We start from the raw sequence: 24,534 nt of genomic DNA on the forward strand, positions 1-24,534 counted from the left end.
CTTCCCGACGAGCCAGGCACTTCCAGGAGGGCATGGCCAGTGCTCAGCTCTCCCTGTGTCCCAGTCCTGCACTCAGCTGCTCCTGGGCTGCACGGGGTTGCAGCTCATCTGAGAGTGAGCACAGAACACCAAGGAGCTCTCCAGATACACACTGGGATGAGCAGAGAGCTATCAAGGGGATGGAGAGTCACTGCCACCTTGGTGGGATGGGCAGTTCAGCAAATACAGCTTGAACAGCTACTCTTTGACCCATTTTCTTCTCCATTACAAGAGCATTCCAGCAAAATAGACCTAAATTCATCTTATTGCCTTCAGAAACCACCTCCCCCGCTTTGTACTGCAGCTCTGGGTTTTTACCACAACTTCAGCACAATAGCCAAGATGTCCTTTACCTTACCAGAGCATCTGCCATCCTCAGAGAAAAGCCAGTCCATGGAATAGTGGTGAAGAACAGATGCACCAACCCCACTGTGGATGCCCAGCAGCCCAAGGCAGAGTGAACTCCCCCAGGCAGAGCAGCACTCAGTGCCTGCAGCAGCTGCACACTCGGGATTAGGCAGCACTGAGTGTGCCAGCACTGAGCTAACTAGAGGAAACAGGTCAGGCCAGCCAAATGAAAACTTTTCTTAGAAGGGAGTGATTAGTAAGTAGGGCCCCCTCAGCCTCACCCCCTGCCTTAAACCAGGAGATATATATTTGCTGTCCAAGCCCTGCATCTGTGAGTCTCAGCCTGAGCACTAAAGATGCCCATCTCCATCCAGGTAAAGCAGCTGTAAATCTACTGTATGTGCTGCTCTGTAAACAAGTGTCAACTGAGGGTAGTAAAAGTAAATGGATGAAACCTCTTTCCAGGTTCTAGGACTTAATTTACACTCAACCACTTTAAAAGAGACCAGTGGTGTGTTTGCAGAGCAATGACTGTGCAGGGAAACAGAGAAGCCATTATGCCCCCAACAATAGCTCACACACAGCCTCAGAGTTTAAAGACAGTTTTGTTTGTTGGCAGAGATATTTCAGCTTCAGCACTGGCAGTCTCCTCCAAGCTACACAAGAAATGCCATGGGATCTTTTATCTGTGCCCCAGCTCAGCAGAAGGTACTTTGTTTGGTCTGAAGGCTGCTCTGTGCTGGGCTGTCCTTCAAGCCTGGGCTGACTGAAGCCCCGTAGTGCTGAGTTAACCCCTGGGCTCCTGGCTGGGGCTCTGCAGCTCTTCTCCACAGCTGCTTGTCCCACTGCTGGGCCCCTGCAGAGTACTCTGACAGCAGGAAAGAAGGGGAAATTTCAGGTACTGCCTCTGCTCTCACCTCCTCTCTGGAATGGGACCACACCTGTGAGCATCCATAGACCCAGAAGAGCTCCATGCTGTGTCCTGCTGCCTGCTGAGTGCACAGAACTTGGAGAGGGCCCTCCAACCAACTTCATATGATTCAGGCACAGCTCCTGGCCTGCCAGGCATGAGGATAAGACATGCACCACTGGGCAGCAACACACACAGCCTGCCAGGCAGAGATACTGACCCTGTGCTGCACCGTGGCACCACCCTGTGCCTCTGTACCTCAAGTGAATGCTCTTAAGGAAGGTGTATCTGTGCAATCTGTCAGACTGATCCTGCCCAGGAAGCAGCAGATGTATGAGCTCGAGACCTGCAGATTTCTCTTCTCCAGCAAGGAGCAGACAGCAAACCCAGCTGAGGATAATTCTCTCCACCTTTGCTGCCAGCTCAACTCCCATAAGCTCCTCAGCCCATCCCAGGCCTGACCCTAGAGGGAAGCACAGCCCTCAGTGCCTTCCCAGCAGTGGCACAGCAGAGCCAAATGTGCATCTGGTTTATGTATAGAAACCAGGAGAAGGATCAGGAGCCTGCAGATATCCACTGCTAACCCACCTCTCCATACTCCTTGTGCCCTGGGCAGGAACAGCTGGGTTTTTGGACCAATGGTCTGTTTGAACCTTGGCTCTGAGTTGTGTCCCCATTATGAGTTATTAATGGGAGTGGGGCAGCAGCTGCAGGCCACCACCTGAGCAGGCTCCCCAGCTACTGTCTGCTGAGGCTGGCTTTAACCTCCACACCTCTGCCATACCCAGCTGTTTGGAAGCCTGGCTTCAGTCACAGAGTGCTTTGGCAGTAGCAAATGGTCTCCAGGAGACAGGGGCTATAAAGCAATTAAAAACAATACAATAATTTCTCACTGTTATAAAGGTCCATCAGCCACTCTTAGCCATGGAATTTAATAAGTAGCCTGATTGCCTTAATTTACATTAGGAGAGGGAGAGGACCAGCAATCAGCAGAGTTATGCTTGTACAAGCAGCCCCATTGAGCTCTAGTCAGATGTGTCACAACATGCACAACCTTATTTAAACATGACACTGGGTTTGAATTAAAAGTACCCCAGTGCAACAGGGGGTTGCTAGTTAGTGTCAGGTCTGACATCTCTGCCAAGAGAGCTGGGGCATTCTGTAGAGATGAGGAATCTGCCATGGTCAGGGCAAGAGCCAGGAGAATTGGAAGAGGAGGAGATGTACTGGCCAGAGAGCAGTGGGGAGGGAACGGTGGGATACCAGAGGATGACAAAGGACTCCAGGCATGATCAGGCACTGGATTGTTCCCAAATTAAGCAGTAAATGAATAATCAACTGACAACAACTAAAACTTTACCATGAACTTAAACCAAACAGGTTCCTACTTTAAACTCATCTTGCAAGAGCTTCATACCTCCACACCCGCTCCTGAGAGTTCCCTGTGCTCCCACTCACAGCCCAGTAGCCAGCACTGGGCCATTAGCTTGGAGATATCCTCCCCTTCTTTCCCCAGGCAGCACAAGAAATGCAAGGATAGTTTGACCATCTGGACTCTTGTCACAGGACACAGGCCATGCTCTTGTGACACATCACAAACGATGATGTTCCATCACGAGATATTTTAATTGAAATCTTACACAGTCTGCAGCTCCACCAGTGATAAGGGGACTAAAACAGAGGCTCAGCCAAGCCATGAAGAAGCCTAAAGAGGCTTCCAAATTCAACACTGCTCCCACCTGAAGCAGGAGGACAAAGCAGTCCCTGCAGAAACACAGCAACTCCATTCAATCAGTTAAAAGCCTTCCTCACAGACGGTGTCTCTGTGCTGGCTCCTGTCCAGTGGCCAGCACCCCCCTCTTGGTTAATGCCAGCACTGCAGACCCTGTGGGCACACATCAGCTGGCAGGAGAAAGGCCTCAGTGGGGATCAGTGGTCCCTGCCTATTGCTGAGATAACCAACACTGAAAAGAACTGAGTGCTGAGTCAGGGAGTGAAGGAGCTGCTCAGCTGGGCCTCAGGTGCTGCTCAGGAGAGCTCCTGTGACTCAAAGAGAGCTCCTGTGATCACAGTTTGTGACTCCTCCACAGGCACAGGCTGTCCTGCAGCCTAATGGTATGTATTATTCTGCCCAATGTACATCAAACTCTGAGTTCACTGAGAAAGAGACAATTTCCTCCTGAAGCAACTTTTTCCTCAAAAATCCCTCATGTTTCCCTGCAGAAATTTTAGCATCAAATCCAACATTTTTTATTTTAAAACATTTCAGCATAAACTACAAAGTGAAAAAAAGGCAGAAAAGTAGAATAAATACAGAATTCCCCATTTCCCATGGTTTTCACAGTGATTCCTAGTTGAGGACCTCCCAGAAACCCAAAACTGGCAAACTCAATCTCAAAAATTCAAGTTATTTACGTTTTATAAACCCATTAAAAACATCATTGTTATGGTCACTTCCAATTTAAAGTCAAAACACTTCATCAAAATAGCTCAGTGCTCCCAACTGTTGCAAAAGATGTTTTCAGATGCTCTTTTGCCATTGAACTAGAAGTTGTTTATTAGACCTGAACTCATTCAGACTGGTTAGTCTGGTCCCATCATTCCTTCTGGCAAATTTTCATCTGCTTCTTAAAAAAGTCCCATTTTCACACATTCTGTTCATTAATAAATCTCACACAGCACTTTCATGTTGAGGGGAATGGCTCAATGAAGGAAATTCCTGTTTCTCCCTTACCTCTCAAGAGTATTTGCAAGTTGATCCTGTCCTTTAGCTCAGACCTGTGTGTACTGACCTCCTCTGTCCTTTCTCAGGAAGTGAACCCTTTCCTGGGGGCAAAACAACCTCACAGGAGTAGCAGTAACCACTTATCTTCCCTTAAAAGCTCTCCAAAACTTGTACGTGGTATTTGTGCTGCTCTGCTCACAGAGATGAGCCCATTGGAACTCATTACGTTTGAATTCACAGTACCAGAGGAATGCAGAAGTAATCATTGACTAGGTGAAGAGTCAAGAACCCATACCTCTTAAAATGCATATTTTAGGATCCACAAAGATTGTTTATCAATAGCAGAATCATTCTGTGTTCATGGATTTGGTTACTATGTGGTACAAATATTTTTCCTCACCTCATTGTTTTGAAGTTCTGATTAAGCAACTGAGCAAATACAATGGACTCAAGTTGCACCAGGGAAGGTCTAGATTGGATGTGAGGAAAAAACTCTTCACTGAAATGGTGATCTGGCTGCCCCATGAAATTGTGGAGTAACTACCTCTGGAGGGATTTAATAAACATGTAGATATGGCACATGGGGACATGGTTTGGTGGTGATTTTGGCAGCGCTGGGTTAATGGTTGGACTCAATGGTCTTAAAGGCCTTTTCCAACTTAAATGGTTCTGTGACTCCAAACACATGGTGTCTCCACATGGCCAGGTACCCTCACACCACCCTTGCCTACACCCTTGTGTTCACAGAGACTGGATTTTGTGTCTGTCCCTTCAGCTTAAACCCAGACATTGCCAGACTGAGCTGTGATTACACTTGGTGTAAGCTGTCTGCCAAGGGTGGGCAGCTGCTGGCAGTGCCAGGGCACCTGATCAGCTCCCACACCTTCCCCTCAGCAATCACAGCCACACCACCTTCAACTGGCATCAGATTAATGCTCAGCTGCACTGAGATGTAATGTTCTGCTTGGCCTGCTGGCACAGCAGCACCTCTGGCAGGCAGGATGGCAGAGCAGGAAGGCAGGGATGAAGAAACCTGCTCTCCATCACTAAATCTCACTGAGGATTTTCAGCAACAATCCTTCATGTCTGCTTGTGCCAAGTCTGGTTGGCACAAGTGGCAGCTCCAAGGTTGCAGCTCACCTGCTGTTGAAGTGTAGCACAAAACCCAGCAGAAGCCAGACTGAGGTAAGGAACTGTACAAACTGTCCTTGGACTTTATGGACTCAGCTACTAGAACTTAGGCCACTGTGTCTGTCCATGGCTTGCCAGAAATCCCAGACCCTCCCTTGAACATGAGCTCAGTGCCCATCTGGAAATGCTGAATGCCCATCAGAATGTAACACAAGCAAATCACAGCTCGCCTGAATCTTGGGCACAGTGAGCATCCAAGCCCACATGTCTTAAGCCTGACTTTTAGCCAGAAGGCTCTCTGCAAACACAGGATGAAGCAAAGTCTGCCTGGATGCCAGTCAGCACGGCTAGAAGCTGTCTCTGTGTTACAGGGGTCAGACAAGAGGTTAATGCCTCAACTCCAAACCAGCCCAGTCCCCCTGCCCCACTCCAACCTTTGATACACCACATCTCCTCTTGCTGCAGAAGGACAGTAGCTGTGCTACACTGACTCATTAACAAAGTTTGGCCAAGTTCCAAGATTAAAAGCTCTAGGGTGATATTTTCCCTGCCTAAAAATATATCTTCTTTTCTATAATAGCCACAAAATGGAGTTCTGTTTAACATTTACATGTGGAAAAATCAGTACTATAAAACATGAGCACTTCAGCCCTGACATATTTGGAAGGAATATAGCCTGTGCCAATTTTTCAAAAGATGACTTTCAAATACCCCTTTCAAGACATTGTATGAAGAGCACAGGCCCCTTCAGTTATATTGCTATTGCCCAAGAGGTCTTGAGCAAAAAATGGAAGCTTTCTGGAAAGTAGATGCTGGCACAGAAAGTACTCTGCAGGCTCAGGAGGATTTGATGTATCTGCTGTTCCTACCAGCCAGTCTGAACTGCACATTCAGAGTCCAGGCCACATTCAGCTGTTAACACACACCCCTCTCACTGTGCCTCATTTATTGATGTGAGACTCATGATGCTCCACAGAAAAGATTGTGACAGGAGCTCACAACTATCCTCTGAAAAAGCAGACAGTGTGGAAAGGTGTCTGGTTTCTGCCCCAAACAAATCAACTTGGTCTTTCAGCCTGTCACACCTTTAATATTAACAGGGGAATTTAAGATACAGTCTACTGAGCAGAACCCTTTTCTTAATTTACTGACCCTGTAGGTGTGATGGTACCAGACTTTATTCTTAATATTTTCATAGTTCTAAAGCTGCTATGTCCCTGAAATGGGTCTAGGTCAGACAAGATTCTCCCTGTTATGTTTGTCTCAGAGGGTGCAAGGTTACAAGGAAAGGCTGTAAGAAACCCCAGCTCTAAATCATATTTATCCCACTGTAATATTTCACCCCCACAGCTGAAAGGCAGGGTTTATATCAGTGACCCAACAAAATGAAGAAAATTCTGACCTTCTTCAAGGACAATGCAATGCCATGATGCTACCTGCACAGAGCTGGAACAGGGTGATGCTCCTGAGTAAGTTACTCTTTCACTTATGCACAAGTAGAGTTGAAGATGGGGTCAGGGAAAGTTATGAAACCCAAAGTCCATGCCTGCAGCTCCAAAGGGTGAACACTGCTGTGTACAGGTTGTGCTGTGCACAGCTACCTTATTTCAGCTGTACATGGTATTTGGTAACTATCAAGCATCTCTGTCTAGGCACTGATGTAATAGAGAGCCCTGTTATAACTCAGCCTTTCATGTTTCAAAGCTTGACAGTAGTGCCATGTTTAATGCAGGTGCATTGCTGACTTGTTCTTCTCAACCCATTACAAATAAAGAAAAAAAAATCCCTGAAGGACTTGCCACCTCCTTCCAACTGTAATGTTCATGGCATGGTCACCTTTAATTTCCCAAAAATTAGCATGTGCTGTTACACTGAAACTTGAGCAACACAGGAGTGCATCTTTCAGCCTAGGAAGCAATGCCTTCATACCTCATGAAACTTGCAGACACTGAAAAACATCAGGCAACCCGAGCCACTTCTGGGCAATTTTTCTTTTTGTTTCTTCCCTACACCCTTGTTGATTTTTTTCTGTAGGAATTTCATGAAGCAACCCCAGCAATGACTCACAGAGCACAGACCAGGTCTACAGTTTAGACTCCTACTTTATATAGCAGCACAAGCAACCCAAGGCCTCCATTTCCCAATGTTTTAACATCCCAATGCACTATTGGAATAGATGCTGTTACAAGATTTTGTAACTTAGATTTACCTCTTGTTGCAGTTTAGCTGTTTTTTCCACGAGGAAGTCTTTTCCCTCTAACAGAGCAGTGTTGCAATCCAATACTACCTGAACATGAGCATCAAAAATAGCACCTCAGGTGCCCACTAACACAGAGCTGTTAATAAGCACATGAGGCTTCCTCCTACTAAATAATAGTTCTCTTTTTGACCCCTTGCTCTACTCTTCCATGATGAGGGCAACCAGTGGAAGCTAACTGCCAGCTGTATGGGTAGCAGATAATTTTAATTTAGGCTAAACATGACCTAAGAAACACTGGTTAAAAAAAAGAGATCATGGCTGAAAAAGCCCTGGAAAAGTCACCAGGGGAGACTTAGAGAAAAGGTACTTTAAGAGTGGAAAACATGCCTAGTGTGCAAGAGGTTGAGTTGACTAAGAGCAGAGACACAAAAGTTGCCTTACAGAGCTGAAAATAAACAAGCAGATGTTTGTCCACAGCCCAAGCACCTCATTCCCCTCCACTGAGAGTTGCTTTCACTGGAACTCACCTGCTGAAATGGAGCCACCCACTAAACCCACATGCTTTCATTTTAGTGACCTCTTTTCCCATAATCACCCACAGGTGCACACTTTTCCCTGGGACAAAGGTAAGCAAGTGGAAGATAACTGGTAAACTGGGAGGTTTATTAACCCTTTCTTGGCAGCCACACTGGTTAACCAGTTCTGGTTATAACCTTCTAGCCCCAGAGGCAGCTGCAGCAGCACTGCTGGGACAGTGCTGTGTGAACTACTGGGGCTCCTCAGTGCTTGGAAGTCATTGGTTGCTGTTGCAGAAGAAGCCCTTCTGCTTCTCCCTTCCAGAAAAGGGTGGCTGTCCTCTGTCCAAAGTTCTGCCTTCTTTTCTCATTTTTCCTCAATCTTATCTCTCTGCTATCTCAACTCAATCTTACTCATTAATTTTATGTCAAGCTCTGCAGTTTCCAAAACCTACATCAATCTGTACCATTTATCTAGCAGCTTTATAAAGTCCTTTAATCTTTGCAAAGCCTTTCTGCCAGGCCACCAAAGGCACTGTGTTCTTGCAGCTGACAGAACTGCCTTTCCCCCAGCAGCCAGCAATGAGCTCAGCAACACAGTCCCACACAGCTTCCCCTCAGTCTCACCATCCCTAAATAGAAGGGGAGAGGGGAAAGAAGAAAACCTAAACTGGTGAAGGGAAAAAGAGAGAAAGTGGGAATGAAGTGGGACAAAATAAATGAATGAAGATAGGAGGACAAAAAAGGTGAAAGAACAGGAAAAGGGGAAAAAAAAAATTAATTATGCCCTCTCTCTCAAGGCTAGAGGTTTTTCCCAGTCTCACCTGACTGCTGCATTTGGACCAGTCCTGCACATGCACATTGAAAGATCACAGATGAAGTTTGGACTTTCTTGTTGCTCTGCAGAAGGGTTTATATAATTTTTATGTAAGGTTTACGTAATGTTATACCTGCCATAGCAGATAATGTGTATTTTATAGACTGTGGAGCATCTGGATGGGTGGGTGAGGCCACCAAAACCCCTGGATTCCAGTTATAATAAATGAACTCACGACTGAATTCACTGAAGAGGCTTCAGAGACTTCAGCTGAAGTTGGAAAAATGCTGTCTCCAACTGAAAAAACCTTGTAGCTACCTGCTTAAATTCACCTGTTTTTGCTAAACCAAGACTCTACAGGTAAGTGAATACCTTAATGACCATAGAGCTAGTTTGAATGGCTTTGCCTCTCCTGAGCTCACTCCTGTTTGTTGTGAACACCTGGATCAGGAAATGCAGCCCAGGGCTGGGACCTCGAGAGAAAAAGCCCTGGTCCTGGAGAGCCCCCCTGGGACATGTCAGAGGGGATCCAGCCAAGAGCAGGAGCAGCTCTTTGTTTTCTAAACACACATAAGAGAGGGCCATTCTTTTTGTTCTGCTAATGAGAGGAGAGTCTCCCAGGTGCTGTTCTGGTCCTTCATGTATCTAAATATTCATTTGCCTGGGCAGAATCTGCTTATTTTCATACAGATGCAGTTGCCCTTGATAGTTCTTTGCAACAGAATTTTTTTTTATTACAAAGAATTAAATGTGGACTGCTTGATTTATTTCAGAGTATTTCTTCCTCCTTCACAGACCAGTTACCACCTACACAAAGGATCCCCTGACCTGTGCTCTGCTGAGTGCTCTGCCTGCTCTGCACCAGGAGCTCTGTTCTCTCCCACAGCATTGCCCTTCTACCCTGCTTCTGGATCACACCCTCAGCATCATCCCACTGTTCCTGCTGCTTTTCTGGTTCTGCACCTGCCTCCTGGTCTTTCCCCTAGGTACCAGGTGAGAAACCTGCCAGTGCTTGACCTCCCACACCAACAGAGCTTACATTTTTCAGGAAGCACAGAATGACATGGAAAGAAGAGGGATCCAAGATCTATGGATTTCAGCTACTTCTTCGACCTTGATTCCTCTGATGAGCACCACCTGCTAGAGGGACATTGACTGAAGTAAGAACTCATCTTCAGGACCCCATGAAATCTGCCTTCCCATGTTTGTGTAGCTCTGACCTCTCTGGTCATTTAGGGAGCCTTTCCTGTGTCAGCCTGCCAAACCAGCACTTCTCTTATCAGCAATCCTTGTCACTTATGCTACCTGCAAAAACCAGGGTCAAACTGACACTCAGGCCAATGACCCTGCACCAACCTTTCCATAGACCTTTATAACCCAAAAAGGAGCAGATACCAACATCAGCTTGGGTGGCACATAGTACCTTCAAAGGGCTGGATGGACCATGCAGAGGTGAAATGTCTTCCCCAGTGATGGGATTGAGATCCCAGCTCACTAGACTGCCAGGTCTTTGCTCTTATCTCAGCCTGTAATTCTTCCTGAAGCCATCAGTCCATGTGCTGCTGACCCTGCCAAGCCACAGCAGCTCCCCTAAAGGATGCCTCAGCAGCAGTTCAGGCTGCCTGGACACAGACCCTGCTGCCTGTGCCAACTGAGCCAATCCTAAGGCAACACGGTAGAACAAGTCCTGTCCATCCTTGCAAAAGAGAAACACTTGCTCTTGAAACCTAAGCCTGAAGGTTTGTGAAACAAAGGTACCCTTTAATGAAATAGGATTAATGAGCTGGAAAGGTACACAATAAAGGGAAAGAAACAACTCCTCTATTTCACACCCCAATCCAACCAATATGGAGACAACAAGATAAAATCAGCTGTTTACTCACTACTTTAAAAACTCTTTTCTCCCTGGATGCAGTTCACCTTCAGCCAGTGACACCAAAAGAAGGCACTTCTGCCTGCTTCTCTTGCCCCTTACTCCTCAAGAGTTCCCAGAAGCAGGACTCCAAGAACAGGACTGGTCACACAGAGCTGAGTGGCAGCAAGGCTTCATATATGGGAGTGGTCAGGAGGGGAGGGTGATGTAATGAAGCCCTATCTTTGAGCAGTAAAGGCATGCCACCCTTCCCCCTCCCTGTCCCTGAAGAATTGCAGGCTCACAGGGCAAGATGAGAACAGAGTGGTCCAGTGCTTTCCGTGCTGCACTTTCTCACGGCAAAGGGAACAGTGTAGAGGGTGGGGAGCAAAGATCAGAGTTGAATGGAGACAATACTTTGATGTTAGGTAGTCCCAAGAGTGAATCTGTACTGGCAGAGTTGTTTCTTTTCTTCATGCATCAAACAATTCTCTGCCAAGTTGCTGGATTTCCCTGGCACAAGTTCTGACACGGAGGACACTCTCTGCATTAGAGCACTGGTGACCCCATACCCATCCTGACAGAGAAAATCCCATTCCTACACTCTTCCAAGCTGGCTGATGCTAGAGCACTGCCCAGCTCCATGGCCATAGGGGCTGAGAGCTCTGTAGAGGAGAAAAAATATGCATCCCATAAATGGTAGTCTTGGACACTGACCTGGGAAGCACTTGAGAGGCACATCCTGCCCTTCTCCATCAGAGGAAATCTTGAACCCTGTGAATGGAGAGGAAATCTCTCAAGGATGTACCACTGCTGTCCAAAGGGAAAAGAATTAATTTTTGACTTCCTTCATTTCAGTTTTGTTGATCACTCACTGAAGGGCTTGTTTGACCATGAAAAGCCACATCAGGCATTAGGAAGAGGTTTGTGCAATTCAAAGGTTATAAACAATCAGTTGGGGTAGGTCTGGGATCGCTGTATAAAGGGACAGTCCAGGTCTAACAAGAAGTTTCTGCGTGCTCTCACATGAGGCAATTGGAAAAGGCAGGAGCCAGTCCAGGCTTTCACAAAGTGGGATTCACAGAATTACTGTGAGTTCCTGTCCTCTACCAGGAACTCCACCAAGATCCACAGGATCACGCAACAGCAGCCAAACAAATACCACCAGCTCCAAGAACCAAAACCTCATACTGACAGGAACCTCCATGGGTAATTCCCAGATTTGGGTGGGGATGGGAGATCTGGGAATTACTCCTGCAAGAAGGGCTGCTTGTGCAATGCATAGTGAACTGAACTGGAGAACAACAGTGCCTTTACCCATTCACAGGTTCCTTTTCTAGCCAGAGATGTCCCCTGTCCACACAACACTGTGCCATCTCAGGTAAAAGAGCTATTTACAAAACTGCAAGGAGCATTCCTTGGCACATCACAATCTGGGTCTCTCTTACCCTGAGGAATGAGTCTGCTTTGATAGTGTCAAGGGATCTCAAAGCAGATACACAACTGAGAACCCCTTTTAACTGCTAGGAATGCTGCCTAATAGATTTTTTCAGATCAGCTTTCTCTTACAGATATAAGATTTGCTCTACTATATTTGCAATCTCCTGCAAATTACAGAATCTCTATAAACTACTCCCTCTTGTTCTGCTGTTTTGGGGAGGCCCTGGCTTTGAAGCTATTGGGAATGAAACAGAAACAATTAACATTGAGGTGTTCTGTTGTGTTCATCCAATCAAGAACCTGACCCAACAGGTACTTTTCAGTACAACCACAACTGCAGCAGACCCTGTCCATCCCAAGGGAAGTTCCCCACTTGCTCAAGTTGCAGCATGTTTTTTACAGCATTGTTTGGAGACAACCTAAACATGCTGGGTGGGTGACAAACTAAACTCTAACCAAAGTGTAAACACAAAGAGGAAGAACAGAATAATAATAGGTCCCTGCCCCTATTTTTCCACTGATACTCATGGTAAGAGACAGAGACACAGGGGAGACTGTGCAAAGCTGCCTACCAAATATGAACCTCCAGTACTTGCTGCACCTACAAGAAGATCTCCAAACTCCATAACCTGCCTAGACTTCTGAATTCTTATCATCATCACCACAAAAAAAAAAAAAAAAAAAAATCACTGCTTAACAGCATCTTAAAGCTACTATCATGGCCAGGGAGCCTTACAGGCCCACATGATAAAAGCATTCATATCCCCACTTCAGAGACAGGACAGCAGAGACAATCCTGCCCAGGGCTTCAGAGCAGGTCAGTGCCTGGGCTGGAATAAAGAATCTTTCCCCAGATTCCTTAACCATGTTCCTAGACATCACCTTTCTTCCCTGTCACATGCTTGATTTATACAGTAAATCCAGAGGCAGCTGGAAGGGACAGCAGAGGCTGACAGGGATCTCCTGCACTGTGCCTAGAGCTCCATGGGATGTTGTGCTGCGTGTTCCTCATGGCTTTGGTCTCTCCTCCACTGTAAACAGGAAATTCATAAAACGTGAAGGTAGCACCTCCATCTCCTTGGGAAAAATGACAGCAGATTAGATTGCAACAGAGGTGCTAGGGGGAAGTTCAAAGTGTCTGCCACTTAATGGAAAACTTGCAGATTATTACAGAAAGCTGTTGGGTAACTAATCACCGTTAAAGTCTAACCTAAGCGAGAGGGCTCTCAAACCAGAAGAACACAGACTTTCCCAGCAAGAGCCAAGGTCCACTTTCCATTCTGCTGAAGAATCAGTAGGACTTGGAGATGAGAGGCTCAGAAGCTATTCCTGGACATGAATGAACACTGACCCAAACTTTGCCTCCTGAGAGCTGTGCTTCTCAGGAAGCCCCACAACTTCTTGTTCCTTTCTCAGCAGTTTCTGCTGAAGGATCAGCTCTACTGCTCTTGGAGCAACAAATGAAACCTCTCAGCATCAAATTCAGCGTGTCCTGGTAAGCCAGAATCTGCCCTGGGTTACCTTAGTGTGGCAAGATTTCAATGGGGCCACAAGGGAGGGTCAGGGTAGAGCCTCTCAGAGAGGGATGGGCACAGCAGCTGTGCAGCCATCCCCAAATCTGTTCTCCCCCCCTTGTCAACCTGCTCCCAGCCCTGGGGGTGCCTTCTGCCAGCACTGCAGGGCCACTGGGCTCACAGAGTGGTGGGAATCAACCCAGCCAAGAGCCACTGATGGCTGTTAGGTGCTGAGGGAAGAAATCCCATTGAGTCCCTGAGAAAGCTGTGGATGAAGCTCTAATTTGCACTGAGTGGGCAGGGACTATGTCCATTCTGGCTACTGCCAGGCTTCAGAGGGCAAAACTATCTTGGGGATGAACACCCAGAAGCAAGAGTTTCATGAGCCTTTACATTTGGGATCCCTTTCCCTGCTGTGGGCAGGTGAGGAGGGTGCTCAGCAGACATACAAATAGCTCATATAGCAGTACACAGGAAAGGTGCTCACCATGCAAGATAGCTCACACCCCAAATGAGAATCTGGATGTACAGCTCTTTTATTCCAGTGCTTCTCAGCACTTCATACTCTCTGGGTTTGCTCCCCAGAACAACAGCCTTAGGAAAGAAATGATTTTTTCTTTCTAAAGAAGTCACTCACTGCAGATCCAATACTGTCCTAGTGCTTCAGGCTCACATTTAGCCCAGCTAAGGCTTGGGCAATACAGTTGATGTCTGTGTGGCCATCTGCAACCCACCAGTTTTGACCTCCTAAGGTCAAAAAAGAGAAACACACAGCACAGCTCAGTCTTGGTGCACACCACGAGCCATAGCCCACGTGTGGGGTGGGCACCACTGCACAGTGGGACAGGCTCCTCTCACAGCCCCCCACAGCAAAGCAGCTGAGTTCAGCTTCCACCAGCCCAAGGCCATACACTGAAACCACTGGGTGACTCTGTGCTGTCCAGTCACAAAGTTCCTACAAAAGAAGACTCCAGAGACAGGAGCCTGTCTTGACTGGCCTCTGCACCTGAATGAAGAAATCTGGCAGGTTTGGTGCTTGCAGCATCTCCTTCTCTGGGCAGAGCATGACACAGGACTGAGGGAAGGACAGGTGCTCAAACACCAACAGTTCTCCTGTCCTGAGAGATGCCTCATGCTCCCAGGAGAACAGGACTCACACCTCAAGTACAGATCAGAGAAGAGTCCCTGCCTGGTTCATCTCCTGCCTGTTCCAGTCTTCTTCAGGGCTTGTTTGTTTAGGTGCTGCAAAGGCCACCAGAAAATGGCCATTTACTCATGAGAGATCAAAATGCAAACCTCTGCCTCAAAGCACTTGGAACCTCTGTTGGAAAGTGTGAGGGGGCCAGCTGGGCAGGAGGCAGAGCCTGTACCAGCACAGCTCTGGGAACACACACCTGGCTCTGGGAGGAGCACACAAGCTGCAGGGGCTGGACACACAGCCCTGCACAGGGGCTCAGCCCCAGCAGCTCTCCCCCTCCCACACACAGGGGCTGCCCAGCCTCTCTGGGCTGCCGTGGTGCCTTCCCCTCTGCTGAGCCCACAGCTGCTCCCATTTCCTCTGCCAGTGGGACCCACAGATGCCTTTGCCACGTTTGCACCTGATCTCTGGGGAAGGCTTGGTTTGTTTGCCCAACGTGCCAGGGCTGCAATTAGCTGGCAGAGTGGGCCAGTCACGCCTGCATGGCAGAGCACAAAGCTCCTTAAAGCCCCTTCTATCCACCTGAGCCCCTCGAGCCCCTCACCTTCCCAGGGAGAAATGGCAATGCATGGGATACCCCAGGCAATGCACTCCCAAAGACCAGAGTGTCTCCCACAGGTCGAGAGCAGGGGTACTGCAAACACAGACACCTCCTAAACTTGCAGAGCCACAGCAAACAGTGCCATCAGGCACAAATGGACTTTTGCAGGGGGTAGAGAGGCCTTTCATGGGAAAGGCTCTCACCTTCCCCTGCAGAGAGAGGCAAAAGGGCTTCCCACAGGCTGGAGCAATGGTCCCACTCTCTGATGCTGTGGGTGTGACCATTCCCTGACAGCTGCTGTGTCTCTGTCTCCCACCTTGTCCCCTCACAGCTGCCCCACAGCACTAAGGAAGAGGAACACTGCAGTGAGGTCAGCCTGGTGTGTCACGGGGGTTGGTGGGAAACAGAGCTTGGGGTGTAACAGGGCTGCTTCCCTGTGAGAGCTCCCACAGCCAGAAATGAACCTTGAACTCCAGCAGGGCAGGACAGAATTGTGCAGAGACAGAAGACTAGATAAAAGTGATTATCCTTTTATAGATATGGATTTTTTTAAAGAGAGCAGGAAGGAGCAGGAAAGAGAGGCAGAGTCCAGGGCCTGGTCTGACCGTTCAGATCTGAGGCTACCAGAAAAGCTGGCTGCTCTTGAAAAGGCTTCCTGACTCCCCCCATGCCACTCTGGCCTTTGCCACAGAGATCCCACCAGCCAGGAGCTAATTTGGGCTCCTGGGTGAGGACACAGAAACACAATAGAGACAGGAATGAAAAGCAGTGGGGAGGATGACACCCAGGAGACTTGTTCTTATCAAAAAACAACAGTATATCAAAGGGCATCTGTGAAGACAGGGAAGAGCCTTTTGTAAAAGCCACAATTGAGGCAAATCCTGCAGTTTTTACACTCTCTCAGGAACCCCATGATGAAGACTGTCCCAAAGAGGGACCCCTGTGCCAGGCCAGGCCATGTGCCAGGTACGCTGCACACCAAGCACTCATACACCCACGGCACAGTTGCTGTTTGCCCTGTGCATGTGCTTTTTAATTACAGCTTTTATTTGCAAAGCATCTCTTACAGAAAAGACAAATTGCATTACTCTCAGCTTATTAAAATCACACTCAGATTTTCTCAACTGTTAATTACACTCAGGCAGTAGTGTCAGAGTAATTAAAGCTGGGATGGATGTTTGGGGATACAGCTGTCACACAACCCCTTCCTGTGCCAGGCTCCACTGTGCCCTGCCCAGGCACAGCCCTGCCATGCCATGAGAGAAGATGATGCAGGTGAGGCCAAGCACCTCCTCAGCACAGGGGAGGAAGCCCCCCTGCACCAAACCTCCCCAGTTACAGCTGGGCACCCACCCTGACCCTGCTGCAGGGGCTGGGGGAAGGGATAATGTGGCCTTGGGGTTACAGCACTGAGGTGTGGGGAGTGAAATGGGGTTTTCTCCTGCTTCTGGAGCTAAATGATTGCAATAAATCACACTGCCTTGCCTGTCCAAGCCTCCATTTGCTTTCATGCAAAACAGAGATTTTGGGCTTCCCTGTTAAAATTAAGCAGCTCTGGGACCAAACCACAGAATGGACTCTTGCTGGCACCCAAACACTCGAAAGCCTTTGGCACACAACAGACATGGGAGTGGATTACAGAAAGGAAGGTGTGAAACCCTAGAAACTGAGTTCCAAAGAACTGAGAGAGAGCCATAAAAGAGCTTACAGACCTCTGAGCAGCTGGGAGCCTGTTGGAGAACCAACTGTGCCTCTGCCACGCTTGGTCTTGGCAGAAGGGCACCACAGGTGTGCAAACAGCACAGCAAGCACCTGCCCCGGGCTCAGGCACCTGGAAACAGCTCTCAGGGCACAGGACCAGGTTAGCCTTGGGCAAGTGGGGACTTAACCCCAGCACTGGCTTCCTGCTGCCAAGGGGATGCCGTGGAGAGTATCACCTCCAGGAAGATAGAGTGCTAATTAGGGAAAGCAGATAAAGACTGTATCTCTTTCAAGATGAGTTTCCTTCCCACTGAAATCCTCACAGTTTTAGTGCTCAGCAGGATGCAAACACATCCTTAAATGATTTCCTGGAGCGTAGTTTCAAAGATCAGTCCCTTCAAAAGCAGGAACATGCCAAGATCAATAGCAGACCCAGGAGAGCTCTAAGCATGCCAGCTCCAAAACCACCAGGTTTTCACTATAGCCAGTTATCTATCAGGTGCTAAGGGGCACTGCTACCTTTTTGTATTTGAAAAGGCTCCCAAGACTTCCTAATCAGCCTTACTTAAGTACCAAGGAAAAAAAAAATCAGTAGGAAGTCTTACATTTGAGAAGCAGCATGATGTGCCTGTGCAATATATCCTGGAGAGGCAAACCCACAGACAGAGCTCACAGATACTGGATGTGATCCCAAGAACAAGGATATACACATCTGCTCTTGAGTAGTTTTACTACTAGCTCCCTAAAGTCACTAACAGGATGTCCTGGGAAGCAGCTATCAAGTGATCATTTTTAATCCAAGAGAAGTTACAAGAGAAGAATGAATGATCAAAACTACACATGGAAAAAGCTGAGTGGGGCGTCCTATGGATGCCAGAGGCAGCATGTTCAACATACTTACTTGTGACCCAGTAATGAAATAGTAAAGATAATATATGGAGCTAGCAACAGTTGTGGAAAACTTCAAAATTTGAAAACATCTGCGAAGCAGGGCAAATAATAGCTGATGAAATTCAATACAGAGAAATATGTAATGCCAGACTGTGATAAACCAATATGAAGGATAGATATATAGTGATGGGTTTGAGTTAGAAGATCCTTACGCCACCATTAAATCTCTTACAAAGATTTGGGGGAAAAATGCAGCAAGAAGGAAGCAAGAATTTGTAAGCTCCTGATTCATTGGCTCTTACTTAAAGCTTATAAATAAAACTGGGTCTGTAAAGAGGAAAAGTATTCCTTTGAAAAGGATAAAGAGGACAGAGGCAGAGTTAAGAATCAAAGCTGGCAAATCAAGCTATAGCCATGGAAACTTTTGAAAAAAAAAAAAAAACAACTTAGTATGAGGAACTTACCTAAGAAATGATATAACAAAGATTATGCCAAACACACTGAAAAATAAAGTGTTTTCAGACTCGGGTGTTCACTCAAGTACAGCTAACTGCAGCTCCCTTGGAATAGCATTGAAATCTATCCAAATAGGAGAATTCCAGTCAGAGGTCATTGTTTTCATCCCTTAAAACACGTGTGCAGCATTAGAGCACGCCACAGGAGCACAACGCCTGAAAAGCAGAGGCAGGATTCCCGAGAGCTTCAAGCCTTCCTGTCCCTACCTGGAGCCCGTGGCAGGAGGCAGCGCCCAGCTCCTCTCACCTGCAGCCTGCGAGCAGAGCCGCTCCCTCCGTCCGCCCCAGCCTCGCTGCGCGCCGCGGTCCTACCTGGAGCTAAGCGGCATTTTCCACGCTGCGGCATCTCAGGGCTCCCGGCAGCACATCCCTGCCCGGCCCGGGGAGAGGAGAGCTGTTCTCCGGGGCAGGCGGGCCGTTCCCCTGTGGGTGAGAGGCTGGGTCAGTCCCGGTGCTGGCGCTGGGCACTAGATGGCACAGCCGGGAGCAGCCGGGCTGGGCGGGCCGCGCCGGGGCCGCGCTCGCCCGCGGGGCTGCGCCGCGGGGAACGCGCCGCCAGCAGCACCGGCCCACGCGGGCATCCCTCCGCGGGTGTCCCCGCTGCCGCGGGCCTGCTGCACCCCCTCACGGCCCGTCCTGTCCGGCCAAAGCGCCGCCCGGGCTGCAGGGAAGCCGGAGAGCCCAGCAGGGGCTGTGGCACCCTTGCCCCTGCCTCTGCTACTCCTCACCAAGCTCATGGGCTGTGGCACCCGTGCCTCCTGCATCTGCTACTCCTCACCAAGCTCATGGGCTGTGGCACCCATGCCTCCTGCATCTGCTACTCCTCACCAAGCTCATGGGCTGTGGCACCCGTGCCCCTGCCTCCTGCATCTGCTACTCCTCACCAAGCTCAGGGGCTGTGGCACCCTTGCCCCTGCCTCTGCTACTCCTTACCAAGCTCATGGGCTGTGGCACCCGTGCCCCTGCCTCTGCTACTCCTCACCAAGCTCAGGGGCTGTGGCACCCGTGCCCCTGCCTCCTCCTGCCTCTGCTACTCCTCACCAAGCTCAGGGGCTGTGGCACCCGTGCCCCTGCCTCTGCTACTCCTCACCAAGCTCAGGGGCTGTGGCACCCGTGCCCCTGCATCTGCTACTCCTCACCAAGCTCAGGGGCTGTGGCACCCGTGCCCCTGCCTCTGCTACTCCTCACCAAGCTCAGGGGCTGTGGCACCCGTGCCCCTGCCTCTGCTACTCCTCACCAAGCTCAGGGGCTGTGGCACCCGTGCCCCTGCCTCTGCTACTCCTCACCAAGCTCAGGGGCTGTGGCACCCGTGCCCCTGCCTCTGCTACTCCTCACCAAGCTCAGGGGCTGTGGCATCCGTGCCCCTGCCTCCTCCTGCATCTGCTACTCCTCACCAAGCTCAGGGGCTGTGGCACCCATGCCCCTGCCTCCTCCTGCATCTGCTACTCCTCACCAAGCTCAGGGGCTGTGGCACCCGTGCCCCTGCCTCTGCATCTGCTACTCCTCACCAAGCTCAGGGGCTGTGGCACCCGTGCCCCTGCCTCTGCTACTCCTCACCAAGCTCAGGGGCTGTGGCACCCGTGCCCCTGCCTCTGCTACTCCTCACCAAGCTCAGGGGCTGTGGCACCCGTGCCCCTGCATCTGCTACTCCTCACCAAGCTCAGGGGCTGTGGCACCCATGCCCCTGCCTCCTGCATCTGCTACTCCTCACCAAGCTCAGGGGCTGTGGCATCCGTGCCCCTGCCTCCTGGATCTGCTACTCCTCACCAAGCTCAGGCTCACTGAATAGACCAGGTTCACAGAGCAGCCCTGTATTCGGCTCTAACCGCGTCAAAAGGAGGGCAGAAATCCTCCCTGGGAGGGCCTGACCTGTTTCACTGTGAGGCTGCACCTTGGTCATCAGCCTCCAGGACAGTAAGTAGCAGCTGATCCCCGGAGTGTGGAGAGAGACAGCCAGGGCCAGGGACCCCATCAGTGGTCCCTCTGGGTTCAGGCCAGTCCTGGGGAGTGGCACCCAGCACCTTTCCTTCGTCCTGTGGGATGATGGTGCAAAGGAGGGAAGCACTTAGTCACTGCTCTTAAAGCGTTTGTCACAAGGTAGCTCCTCTAAAGCAGCTCATGCTTCCTCCTGGTTTTCTTCCTTTTCAGCACTGCTGCCTGCAATCACTGAGGTAGGACCTGCACCCCAGAGCCTTCCCAACTTCATCTTCCTCAATTTCTTTAAGGTGTGGATGAAATTCCATCCCAATGAACTGTGTGGACTGATGCGATGAGACAAACATGGGCTAAGGCACACAAAACTGCTGTGGTAAGCACGGGAAAAGCCAAAGCGCTTTCTGTGGCAACAAAAAAAAAAGTATGGGAAGGTAGGAGTTTGTATGTTGGTCTCTGCTGTTCTGACATTAGAAATTCACTTTACTTCAAAGGTTAACACAGTTAATGGCTCTGCTGAAGATCACAGGCTCTGACAGCCTGCCTGGAACGGCTCCATCCGTGGCAGGGCACGAGGGACAGCATGTGCGGGGTGGCACTGAGGCGAGCAGCAAGCTCTGTGCTCAGGGCACAAGTGGCACACATGGGTGTTATCCAAACCAAACCTGAGCCTGGCAAAGCCCAAAAGAGCTTTTGTGCTGAGCAGCTCAGTGATGCCAGGTATTAATGACACAGACAAGTCTCCAAGGAAAAGCCTGTTTGCTTTTCCAGCAGCACTACCCTTTCCTGTCTGTCTGCTCATGGCACTGCCCTGCAGACTGCAGTGGGGCTAGGGATCACCTGGGTCAAACTCCACAGGGGAAATCCCTCAGGGTGTTGTAGGTGAGAGACAAAACCTAATTCAGATGCCTGCACTGTAAAATCCAAGTTCATCCATGGTGTAAACAGGGCAGTAGGTCAGTTTGGCTCAGTGGCTCTTATCTTCAAAATGCTGGAGTGGGTGACCCTGGTGACCTGGGCAAAACCTGAAGAGAGACTCATGTCAGGTCCTGGGGACAGCTCCAGTCCAGTGTCCAGAGGCTGAGAGGTACAGAACAGCCAGAGAAGCCCCTTCCACATTGGGCTCTCACTGACAGGCTTGGAGACCTGCTTCTGATCAGCCACCTAAATCTAAATGCTGGGTCACTGGTGTGTAACAATCTAGCTCTGAAAGGTTGGTGGGAAGAGAAGGAAATGCTCAAAAAAGGCTTTTGTGCCTCAATTCCCACTCTAAGTTCTGCTTCTTCAAACATTCGGGTTTTTTTAAGACAAGAGATGTCTTTTTATCTTTGGATATAAATAAAGAAAAAACAATCAAACTGAAAAGAAATAAAAAGAGTTGGTTGCTTTCCAGGCCTCCCATGAGCTGTAAACACATTTTAAGAAGTGCTGAGGTCTTTGGAGAACATAAAAGTCTTTGTCAGGGAGGCCATCTCCTCATCAGAAGGACATCTAATGTGTCATGTGCTGGCTGGACTCACTTCCCTCTGCCAGAGCCAGAGATGGGGAGCATTGAGCTACCCCTGCAGCACCCCTCCAACCAGCCAGCAGCACTTCCATGCACTGTGTCTGCTCAGGTCAGACTCCACAGCCTGGCCTCCAGTGCCTGGTCCTTATACTCCCCCGAGGGCCTGTGCTTCCTCTCAGTGGTTTAGAACTGCTTGCTAAGATGCTTAGAGCCAGTATAATCTGTGCATTTAGTGGTTTCGAATTCCAAAAGAAGCTTAGCAGCACCAGGTGCTACCTTCAGCCTCTCCTGCAGGGGTTTAAGATGGTTTAATTCTTTTATGAAACCATGACTCCAGCCCATAGCTTTCAGCTAGGGAGCTTCTAAGCCAGGTTTTCCAAAAGCTCTTCAGAAATATTTTTATGAGACACGCATACAAAAAACCCCAGAGGATTCCAGAGGGATGTATTATAAGATCAGACATTTCTGCCTCTTAAAAGCTGGAAGTGCCAGAGCCCCATGGCAAGGTACATTTTAAGTCCTTGCAAGGCTTTCCTCCAATGTTTCTCCTGTCTTAGATCAGCTTCTTAAATGTATGGTAATGCCTGGAGATGTCCCAGGACTGTCCCCTACATGTCCCAACAGCCTTGTGAAAGCATCTGCAGGCAAGAGCCACCTCTGTGCTCCAACAAAGGCAGGTGGCTGAACAGAAAAGCAGCCCCTTGGACCACAGGCTGCCCCTGGAAGTGACACTTGCCAGCATTTGCTTCACTGACTGCATTGCTCTGCTACTTTTTAAACTCTTGCTGCTCCCCTCTATAGGCTGATCAAAAGCACAAGGTGCTACAAAGGGGATCTTGTGCTGCTGCCTTGAAAGGCCTCCTGCTGCTCCCAGTGACTCTCCCCTTCCTTCCTCTGGAGGGCTTCCCGAGGGTCTCATGTGTCTGCCAGGGGAAAGCAGAGGGCTGGGAAGGACAGAAAAGGTGTCTGGAAAGCACACATAGGTCCAGGTGGCAGTGGAGAGGTGCAAAAGGTGGAAGGAAAGAGAGGGGAAGTGTGAGCCTGGGGCAGAATGTGAGAAGAGCCAGAGCCTCCCACCACCTCCCTCCGAAAGCCCCCACAGGGCTGGAAGAGATATCCTACAATGCAGGTGTGTGATCCCCTTCCTGATGGGGACAGGAGGGTCTGGCCAGCCCCACTGCTCCCAGAGCAGGGAGGAACATCTCTGGTGGTGCTTTCAGAGCTGCCTGCCCTGCCTTTCTGCCAGGCACCACAGCCACTGCAGCAGCTCAGAGCAAGGCTGTGAATCCAAACCTCACAGTATCTTCACAGCCCAACTTAACTGAATCAAGATAAAATTAAACTAAATGAAATGGGTGCAGAGCGCTCCCAGAATGGAGGTAACAGAAATCCTCCAGGCATCTCAGTTCCCAAACTAACTCACTGTGAAAGCAGCAGGAGCTCAGAATTCCCCTGTGCTAAGGAGTCAAGGTAATGCCATGCGTCACTGGAGCGGACTGGTGACCTTCCCTGTGCTCACAGCAGTGCTGTCCAATTTCACTGTAACAGCTTGTTAATATTCTTTATGCAGGCAATATACAGCCCAGCAAATCTGCTTTTATGGGCACCGCAAGAATTTGATGAATTTGTCTAATAATAAGAGCAGGCCTGTGTCCATAATTACGTAGCAGAACTCTGTCCTCTTGAAAACCCATCACTGCCTCAGACCCAAAACACCACCAAGGACCTTGTGGGCTGCAAAGAGAGTCACAGCTGCAAGAAGCAAAAGGTCGAAGACCTAATGAATGTTGCATGGGCTATTGCTGCCATTTCTCCATCAAATGCAGAGCCTCAGCAGTGACTGCCTGCATGCAGCTGCTTCCACCAGCACTGAAGCTGCAGGAAGTCCCCAAGACTAGAGCCCAGCCAATGCTGTGTTCATCTTGTATCTCCCCATCTCCATCTACTCTGCAGTTTCAGGGAAGAAATCCCCCTATTGCTTTTCATTTAGAGGATTTCTTCCCCAAAACTGCACTGTCATGGACAGATGGACCTTGTGCAGGTCTGCTGCTTCATTCAGTCAGGAGCTCGCAGGTATTTGGGATATGTAGCTCCCACATGAATAACTCGTGGCCAAACAGCAAGTGCATTTGCCCCTAGATACAATGGAATTAAATCTGGAGCCTGCACTAGCTCTTTGCATGTATGTCTCCAGAGCTTACAGCTCCCTTCCCAGCAGGAGGCTTGGCCTTGAGGGATCTGCCAACAAGCTCAGAGCCACGAGAAATAACAACTTGGGAGCTCAGACAAGCTGGTTTGCAGGCAAACAAAAGCTGAAGCTGTGAAAGTGTGAAGCAGTCAGTGCAGCGTCTGGCAGCACAGCCTCACCTCCGCCTTAATCCTCTTTCCTTTCTTAAACTCTAAATTAATCAATTACACTTCCAGCCCGGCAAAATCAGTCAGAAATGTAACCTTCATCATACACAAGGCAAACATAATTAGGATTGTCATTGGAAGCCAGCTGGACCAGCATACAAATGAGAGCAGCCCCGTGATGGGCAGGATTGGGATTGCGGCCACAGCCCGGCTGTGCCGGGCAGGGCAGCGGCTCCAGCAGGGAGTGCCCGGCACTGGCCTGGCATGGCACGGCACTGGCACTGGTACTGGCACTGGCCTGGCACTGCACAGAGGGCCAGGGGCACATCAGGCAGGGCACACTCCAGGCAGCCCCTCTGGCTGTCCCCAGGCACAGATGGGAGCCCGAACTCCCAGCCCAGCG

General features: G+C 49.4%; 1 protein-coding gene across 8 annotated transcripts in view; it reads right to left on the reverse strand.

Annotated features, from left to right (window-relative positions):
* Positions 1 to 24,534, reverse strand: part of GGT1 (gamma-glutamyltransferase 1) — a 57,028-nt gene that overhangs the window by 10,973 nt on the left and 21,521 nt on the right. Inside the window, exon 1 of one of the 8 annotated variants that reach the window (XM_021549877.3) lies at positions 18,650 to 18,808. The exons of 1 other annotated variant lie outside the window; for it this stretch is intronic. In XM_021549877.3, the coding sequence (XP_021405552.1) occupies positions 18,650 to 18,666 (17 nt within the window). In that variant the 5' untranslated portion in view covers positions 18,667 to 18,808. Of the gene's footprint in view, positions 1 to 392; positions 679 to 10,568; positions 10,740 to 18,286; positions 18,422 to 18,544; positions 18,809 to 24,534 lie in introns of those variants that run through there. 6 more of the 8 variants (XM_085592632.1, XM_085592633.1, XM_085592634.1 and 3 more) reach the window with 6 other exon arrangements.

The sequence above is a fragment of the Lonchura striata genome, chromosome 15 (genome assembly GCF_050655825.1).
Source record: "Lonchura striata isolate lonStrDom1 chromosome 15, ASM5065582v1, whole genome shotgun sequence".
Taxonomy (NCBI): domain Eukaryota; kingdom Metazoa; phylum Chordata; class Aves; order Passeriformes; family Estrildidae; genus Lonchura; species Lonchura striata.